Source organism: Heloderma suspectum, chromosome 4 (genome assembly GCF_057233095.1).
Source record: "Heloderma suspectum isolate Gila_16-S chromosome 4, 16-S_ref, whole genome shotgun sequence".
Taxonomy (NCBI): domain Eukaryota; kingdom Metazoa; phylum Chordata; class Lepidosauria; order Squamata; family Helodermatidae; genus Heloderma; species Heloderma suspectum.
This window is the reverse complement of record NC_139461.1, coordinates 301,521,187-301,530,383: the sequence shown is the minus strand read 5'-3', so window position 1 is coordinate 301,530,383 and position 9,197 is coordinate 301,521,187. Positions and strand designations below refer to the sequence as shown.

At 46.2% G+C, this 9,197-nt stretch overlaps 1 protein-coding gene across 1 annotated transcript in view; it reads right to left on the bottom strand.

Annotated features, from left to right (window-relative positions):
* SS18L1 (SS18L1 subunit of BAF chromatin remodeling complex) overlaps window positions 1-9,197 on the bottom strand; it is a 38,107-nt gene continuing 28,910 nt past the window's right edge. Inside the window, exons 9-11 of the mRNA XM_084854325.1 lie at window positions 7,075-7,194; window positions 5,131-5,258; window positions 1-3,343 (exon numbers count right to left, since the gene is read on the bottom strand). Coding sequence (XP_084710451.1) covers window positions 3,317-3,343; window positions 5,131-5,258; window positions 7,075-7,194 — 275 coding nt within the window. The 3' untranslated portion in view covers window positions 1-3,316. The remainder of the gene's footprint in view (window positions 3,344-5,130; window positions 5,259-7,074; window positions 7,195-9,197) is intronic.

Here is a 9,197-nt window from a genome sequence, read left to right as displayed (position 1 = left end):
GCGGATTAATTGTTAGTAGTGCTAGAGATACGGGAGGGTTTTTTATTGCTGCCTTTTTAAATATATCATTATTATTACATATTTATTTATTGTTCATTGTTACAATTTTTGCAAGCTGCTTTTGATTTTGCTTAAGAAAATTAGGATAAGATAAAAATTTGCAAGGACCTATCTTGCGCAGCACCTCACACTTAAGCCCCTTATGTCCTCTGAACTCATACATAAATTGCTCTGTCATCAGTATTCTCATCTATAAATGGGCCTTTAACACTGGATTATTTCTCTAAACATCTAACATTGAGATTTTTCGGCTCACATCTGTATTTTCTGGCGGTCCAGAGTTTTTGTAAGTTGGTATCTCACCATAAAATTTAAAGATTTGAAAGTTTGAACAAAAATATAATTAAAATGTTCCTTAAGGGCTATAATTTAGTACATTCTTCCACTCCAATGGAGCAAACTTGGGTTTGTATATGGAAGAAGTTTTTTTGCATATTGTCTGCTATACCAGGGGTACAAAAGGGACAAAAATCCCTTTTTGTATAAGGGACAAACAGATGTATTCAGCGATGCAGCAGAGACTGCATCAACTTCGTGCATTATACCACCCTCTATGCCACAGCAGCACGAAGATAGGTGTCTGCTGATCCTCTAGTTCTCTTGGCTGTATACAAGAATCTTAGGTTCTTTATTTTTAAATGCACAGTAACTTTTGACAACAAACAAGCTGCATCTTTCCAACCGTTACAAATGTAATAAATACAGAAAGGCAACCAAGTTGGCTCTAAGAAAAATGCCAGAATCCATATTGCATAATAACTTTATTAGGTCAACTCAAAGAAAAATCTGCCAGCTTTCGAAATCTCCAGATTTCTTAATCAGGCAAGGTGTTCATTATAAAAAGCAGGTTGGCCAGGGGGGATGGGACAAAGCTGACTGAATGTTGTAGTCAGGATGCCTGCATAGTCCAAATCCACCCCCTAGCCAATGTGCTTTTCAAAACACCTTGCCTGATTAAGTGATCTGGAGATCTCAAAAATTTGCACATTTTTTTAGATCTTTGAATTAGCCTAATAAAGGTACTACACTCCATGGATTTTGAAGTAAATACAAGAACACCTAAAACATAGTTGATATAACATTATCTTTACTTCATGTATTTGTAATCTGTATGATGGGCTGTGCTCACTTTCAGAGCTGAGTGGTGTCTGAAGCAAGGTCTGATGGAGTGGGTGGCTTCCTTTGGGGCATGCAGGAGGGAGGTTGAGCAACCAGTGCTAGCAGAGGCAGGTTAAGGGATACAAGGATCTCTTAGAGCTGGTTCCCCCTCCTAGAATGGCCCTTCAGCAACAACATATTCTCTCAGATGCTGCCAGGCTCTACAGAAGGTGTGTAGGCTCAGCTTTACTACAGATAAGCAAGGGCGGGCAGGCAGGAATCAGGGAAGGGCCCTGCAGACAGAATACCCATTGACTCACCTTCCCCCACACACCACGGGCAGCATCCTTGTGATGCCACACACCTGGTGTGTGTACATCACCCTCCCACACAGGAGGCCAGACTGTGCCAGAAGCCCAGTGTGACCAAGAGACACACAGTGAACAAACATCTATTTATCGCAACTGTGCCTTTTAAATACCACCATGGCTGCACTCCTTCGCTCTACCTCTCTGGCTCTAGTCTGTTATATGTAATCAACAGTTGGCAATTACATCTGAATATTTGTTTTATGGAAACGAACTTACTATTTCTGAACTATCTTTGGAAGTACCAGAGCTGAAATACCAAGGAAGAACTATAGAAGCAGAGGTATGTAACCTGATTTTATTTTGCGAACCTGGAGCCCTCAAGATGTGTTGAACTGTCACTCCCAGAACTCCCGGCTAGCATAGCCATGCTGGCTAGGAATTATGGGAATTGCAGTCCAGCACATCTGGAGAGCACTAGGTTGGGGAAGGCTGGTTTACGGCTGTACTTCTTGCTGGAAAATCTGAGTAAGTGGAAGAACCAGAAAATGAACGGGCAACTCTTCGGCAGCTTTGGAATCTTGCACAATCTGTGTGTACACTGCGATTGTCTTGTAAGAGAGCCTGGATCGTGATTCGACCTTTTCGTCAATCTGGGTTTGATATGAAGCTATTTGGACTTCTGACAGTTTGAGCCTTAGTGTTTAATTTATTTTATCCATAGCCTGAATAAACAGATTAAAAGAGCCCATGCCAGCAGTTTTTGGTTCTGCAGGTAAGAGGATGCAGATACACTCAGATTTAAGCACTCTTGGTCCATCCAACCAATTTCAAGGGCACGCTCAGTGCTGTATATGCTCAACTTGTATACAGGTTGCGCTCAGTGCTTTCCCAATGAACTTGATGGGATTTTAAAATGCTTTGCTTTGGCTGGATTCCATCATCCTACAGGTTTAATTAGTTCCCCTGTATGTTTTGCCACCCCCTTACTGAACCCACTGTTACATTTCCAGGACAGCTAAGATTAAATAGTCCTCTCTAGCAGTTCAAATTCCCTGGAACTACTGCACACATTTCTGCAGTTTAATGCTTCATTTGTATTGACCTATTATTTGATATATGGGCATCTCACTGTAACGGGATCAGTTCCTATGTCAGTTCAGCAAGAAACCCCAATGGTAAATAACTGGTGGAAAATTATATACAGTAGCTTAAGTAAGCCCAAATTACTGCTGTAGAAAACTTCTGTTCCACAAGAAAAGTATAAATCAGCAAATCAAACTTGCATCCGTACATTTCAGTATGTGCAATTCAAAAAATAAATCGATTAAATGCTTTTTAAAAATGTGCTTATTCTACTATGGTCCAATTCAGAGAGAAGTACATATAAGATAAGCTGCAGCTCATTAGGGCTGCAGTGCATTTTCTGGTCGAAAGGAAGAAAATGGAGACAAACTCAATTACACATTTAACGTGTTACAGAATATTGTAGCCTTGTTTTCAAAAAGGAGGCGGGGCTGGGCACATGAAACTGATGATCACATGATCTCTAAAGCTAGTTAAAAACATCAAATGGGGGCGGGGTGGAAGAAGGAAGAACCTCTGCATTGTATCAACATACAATACTGTACACAGCACCAAAACATAACAAACCATCAAAGCATTGCCTTGTTACCAGTAGTGCACTGCTTCATATCCAGCATGAAATGAATACTATTTCACATACAGATGCTCCTTTTGTGCTAAGGGGGTAACCAACATATTACGATTAATCAAAAGCTTGCCCGTACATCCAAGTTCAAAAGACGGACATAAATATTGAAACAAATCTAACGCAGGTGCTTGTCCTTTTATTGCTGATAGTTTCCATACTGGCCCTGTTAGAGATGAGATGGGGAGAAGAGAGAGAAAAATTAATTCAGTCATTGCTACAGGCAGAGTGAGTGTGTGTCAGGGGAGGCTGGTGGCTCCAAATTCGGTGGGGCAGAGATTCCATTCTGGGTTTTAGTCAGAACCAGCCAGAAATCTAGAGGAGTGATCCGAGGTGCTGGACCCATTTTGGAGATGGGTCCCCACCAAAACTGGAGCCACCAGCCTCCCTTGATAGGCATGTATATATGCGCATACACACACACCCTCCCCCCCACACACACACAGAGTGGAGGCTGGTGGCTCTGATTTCAGTGGGGCTATGAATCCACTCTGGGTTTCAGTCAGAACTACCCAGAACTCTAAAAGAGGGATCCAAGTTGCTGAACCTATTTGGGGGGATAGACTTCATGTTGGAGCCACCAGCCTCCACCGTATATATATATCCACAACATGATTGTTTTTATATACAAGTTTAACTGTCTTGCTTTCCTGCAAGCAATCCTTTGTAAGATGAAGACAGACATTCTAAAGCTGCAATCCTATCCACACTGACATGGGAGTAAATTCCAGTGAACCACGAGGGGCTTATTTCCAAGTAAACAATGTAGGATTGTGCTCTAAGCATGGTGGAAGTGATTTGTTTTCAGGGCACATTCTTTGCCCTGAAAACAGATATATTGGGTTGCAGTAAATGTGTATTCATTTACCAACTACTTCCACTCTAGAATGTCTCCATCTGTCTTCAACCATAGTTGGACAGAGTGTGGAAAATCCTCTTTGGCTAGAATTCTCTCCGGGAGGCTTCTCAGCGCCCTCACTGAACTACAATACCCAGGGTTCCATGGGGAGAAGAAATCAGTTAAAATCAGTTTAAGCATGCAGAATGTGTATACCAGGGGTGGCAGAGGTGTGGTTCTCTGGGGGTTGTTGGACTGCAACTCCCATCAGCCCGAACCAGCATTGCCAAGGATGAGGAATGCTGGGAGTTTCAGTCCAACAATATCTGGAAGGCCACATGTTCTCCAAACCCGATGTATACCTAAAAAGTCAGGGCCTGCCAGGCCTTTGAAACACAACTGGACCCTGGGTCCCTGTGAAACTTTGCATTGTTGGGGCAAACTCCCCAGCTCCTGCCTTGTCAAGACTCCTTTCACTTCCTTGAACTGGACATTTCGTCAACCTCTAATGAAAGGATGTGCGTGTCTGTCAGTGCCATAGCCTCAAGACCCGTGAAACTGCAGCACCTGAACCTTGGCATGCATACTAAGGGGACCCTAGGGGTTTGCATCTTGGGGTTATTTTGTTTTTAAAATGCATTAATTAATTTAAATTAATTTAAATGTGTTCATGAGGTCAAAGCTTGCTGTAATCTCTTCAGCCACTAGGGGAAGACATCCCTAACCAGCACATAGCTTTACAGTCCATACAGTTCGAAGCCAAGGGAGATTAGTAGGCTGAGGGGCAGAGTTATACACCTTCCCCCTCCCCTTGCTGTGGAGCCGCCCCCCTCAGGGGAAAGAGTAGACAGACCCCTTCCTTAAGGGGCTACAGAGGTGCACCTGGCAGTAGCTGTGTCTAGGGGTGCCTTCACTCAGACGGGGCAGGCACAATGTATCCAGCTCTCTGACAATTGCACAGGTTTCCGTGAAGGCTTTGCTGTATCAAACTAAGGGCTATTCTGACCTGTGCAAAGCTGGGTCTGTTTGCTAGCGCACAATAATGAAGAGCTTTGTGAGGACACCGTCTCAAGCATTCTGTATTTCTAAGGGGAATGGCCTTCTCTTCAATTTACCTGCTCATAGCCATAAGGCCTCTGTTGCTGTGCAGTTGGTCCTGTCTGCGAAGCTCTGTAACTTCCATACTGTTGCCCCTGGCCCTGTTGGTAACTGGAATACTGTGATGAGGCTCCTTGTGCAGGACCTGGGAAGAAGAAGACAGCAAAACTCCTGACATGAGTTTGAGAGATGGAGGGGTCATATCCTTGGCTGTCCCTGTCTGGATTATTGTGAATGGGCTTTCCCTAATGAGCAACTGATAGGTGATGAGGGGCTTAGTGGACAGGAGCTTGATGACCCTTGATTGCCTGGAATCTCTCTCCAAACCTTGAAATGCCACATGCATCGGAGTTGAGTCGGGGGACAGAGAGAGGGAAGAGGCAATTTGTATTTGGACAGACAGTGAGAGCTTCCCATCTCTCCCTCTCTTACAGCCTGACAGAATGGCTGCTGCTAGGCGACAGCTGGCGGAAGAGCCTGATGGAGCTGGTCTCTCAGCAGAGCTGATAAGAGAGACCCTGCAGTCCCATTTCTGCCTCTGCTGCAGTTTGATGGGATGGCTGCTGGCAGATGACGGTGGATAGGCTTCCCAAAGTAAAACATTATGGGTTGTATCCAATTGTGTTGTTCTGCCAGCAGGAGGGAACTGCTGGCAGAATGGATTTCCCTTCCCCCCTGCAGCCTCCTGTGCCCCCCAGATCTGCTCCAGTGGGTCCCCCAAACCTCTGGTGCAGATCTGGGATGCACAAGGGGGGCTGTAAGGGAGGAGAGGATGGGGAAGTCCCATACTTCTGCTGATGTGCAAGGGCTGCATCCAACCCTGTGGGCAAAATGATTTAAGAACAATTCTTGACGATTAAGACGGATGTCTTGGAATCGGAGAACAGCTGAAATAAATCGATTATTTAATACAAACAAATTAAACTAAAACCAGCAATAATGTAAAAAAACAAAACCTCAGCACACTTGGATCGGAACAGAAGCATTTTGGAAAGTGGATTGGAACAGAAAAAAGTCGGTTTAAAAGATAATGAAGGAGGGATCATACATATATCCCTTAGAATGGAGTTCCAAAGCTGCGGGGGCCACCAATGAAAAGGCCCCGTTCCTACTTGCCACCAATCTAATAGAAAGTGATGGCAGGCTTACAAGCAGGGCCTCTGAGGCTGATGTTCAAGGTGGAGCAGGTTGTTTTATGTATGAAAACTTCTTTAGAGCTATGGTGGAATGGCGTGAGAACTGCTGGTGTCTTTTGTTTTAGATTAAAGGTTTTGAGACAGCACTTATTTTTGATGGGTTGGATCCAAACCTAGTCATGCTTAGAGTAGACCCACTGAAATCAGTGGGACTCACATTAGTAATGACTAGCTTGTCTCACGGATTTCAACAGGTCTTCTCTAAGCATGACTAAGTCTGGATCCAGCCCAATGCCTTTGTTAGGGCTGAGACAAATAAAAAACCTCACAATAAGACTGATACTTCTGATCATGTAGATCAGCTTAGAAGATCACTACAGACACAGGCATTATAGGTACTGCAGTGCAATCCTATGCTTGTTACTCATAAGTCCCACTTTGTGCGATGCTTAGGTAAGTATGCATGGGAGTGCAACCTTAGAATGGTGCTTCCGTGGTTCTTTTTGAATCAACAGACTACTGTGAAGAAAGACAGCCTTTGGAGCATAGTAGCCAGAATGTTGGATTTAGACCGGAGAGACCAGGGTTCAAATCCCCAATCAGTTACAAAGCTCACCGGGTGACTTTGGACCAATCACTCTCTCTCAGCCTAACCTACCTCTTAGGGTTGTTGTGAGAATAAATGGGGTTGGGATGACATACGCTGGCCTTAAAACTCTTTAGAGGAAGGAGGGGATAAAAATTAAAGGATGAATGGGCACACGGTTATGCACAGTCAGGCAACAAGGACAGCAAGACATGCCAGCACAGATTTGATTTTCTCACCGTATCCTTGCTGCTGTCCTGGATAGCTTTGTTGGTTTGGGTATTGCTGCTGTGAATACGTTTGCTGTTGTGCAGCTCCCTGTTGGTATCCCGCCTGCTGCTGGCTATACTGAGAATTCCCTTAAAAGAGAAAGGCATTGGGTTTGATTGGCAGGCTAACCAGGGCCCTTGATTCACATAGGGCCAGTTCACATGCTCCCAGATCCTCCATGCTCCAATAACCTCCTGTTTGGATTACAGCAATGTGTTGTACGTGGGGCTGCCTTTGAAAACATTCTGGAAACTTCAGCTGGTCCAAAATAGGGTGGCAAGACAGTTGACTGGGCCTGGCTGTTTTGACTGTATCACACCTCACAGAAGTCTGAACCTGGAACCTCGGGCGTGCAAAACTCACTGCAGCCAGTTGCATGCCCTCCAGCATCTCGTACGTTTGGAAGGATGAGGCCAGGTGGTCAGTCAACTCTGAGTCCGACCCCACACCTCCATCCTTCAAGCACTACATGCCAGCACCCCAACTATGCACCCACATGTGCTTCTGGAATGGGTGTCCCTCTTGGTTTGAATCTGCAACCACCAGCCCTTGGCCCTGAAGCTGTAGACCTTTTGGTGGCACGAGGGGGTCAATCCATCCAGCAGTGCTTGCTCTCAGACAGATGGCCACTCCCCTGGGAGTGCAACTAAAGAGCTGAAACACAAAAGCAGCAGTGACCTGCCTGCTGCTGTGCCATTTCAGAGTGCAGGGGAAGGGCTACCCCCTGGCCAAACTAGCACAGACGTTCCTAGGCGAGTCTTTTTCCTTGGGCATTCTAGACCAACCTTCGGGCACATTTGGAATTTTGAAAACGCGCCCTGGGCACCATTATAAATTGGCTGCTGTAAGGGAGCAGGGGCAGGTAGGCAATCACAAAAATGTCGGGAGCATCCCCCTTCTCCGTGCAGGAAGGTGCAACCTCTGTCTGTGCTTCTCACTCTCTGGCTTGCCTTTCACTTTGGCTCCTCTTTTCTCTCTGCCTGGGGCCCCAACTACACCAGGCTTTTACTCCGGGGCGGGTGTGAGTCGAGGTCCCTCGCAATAGATGACACAGTCACGACTTCGCAGCCATCCGTGATTTTTGCCCGGAAAATGCGGAATTCCAAGGAGTCATTTTATTGCGATTTTTTGGGTTTGCTGTGGGTTCCCCTGCGGTTGTGGGCTGTCTGTTCCTTCCCCGAACCGACTTCGCATTTTACGGTGGGTGTGTTGTAGGTGTGCATAGTGCCTGCATCACTCTGTGATGCCCCTTGACTCCCCCCATCCCTTCGCAGCTGCGCAGTTACAGAGGCGCAGAGGGGTGTTTTCATCTATTTAATCACACTTTCGCACAGTTTTGCAGCTTCGTATCTTCACAACGGATGCGGACTCAGGACCCAAGGGCTGGGGTGGGGGGTCTTGGGGAAGGACCAACATCGCTCCGGCCACCATTTCGGAGCAATGGGTAGGCAAGTAGTGCTCATGCTTGTGAGTGCAACCCATCACGAGAGTCTCAGGCTGGGGAACTGACAAACTGATGGTGCGGAAATGAAGGAGCACAAAACACCCACTTTTTACTTTAAAAGGGACGGAAAGACACAGCAGAGCCCCTGAAATACAAAACAGCCACTGAAGTGTCGCAACCCCACACTCGCAGGACTGCACAGCTGCACATTTCAGTAAAATGGCAAAAAAAAGGGCACGGCGAGTCTGTTAGGGAAGCACGCAGTACATCGCGAGTGTATCACAGGGCATGCTGACTCGAAGCCGCGTTGCTGTGCAGTTGCGACGGGGTGGGGGGTCAAAGCGGTGCCATGTAGATGCGGCCTGGATCTTTATTTCTTTCTCTCCTCTGTGAGCGAATGCAGCAATTTCTTGACCCATTTGCATGGGGCAAAGAAAAGCTGTCCTGGTGAAATCAGCTGGAGGGGACGAAGCCCTCCCTCAAGGATCCTGTTGTCACAAGGACCCTTGGCAAGGGGTGGGCTCCCATGCCCCTCCAGCCATTTTTCTGACAGGGTGCCTTCCTCCCTCCCACTACACGAGTGGAAGGAGAAGCCACTCAATTCATTTGCAGAGGGGGAAAGCAGCTTGGTGGGCATCTCGGCCTGGC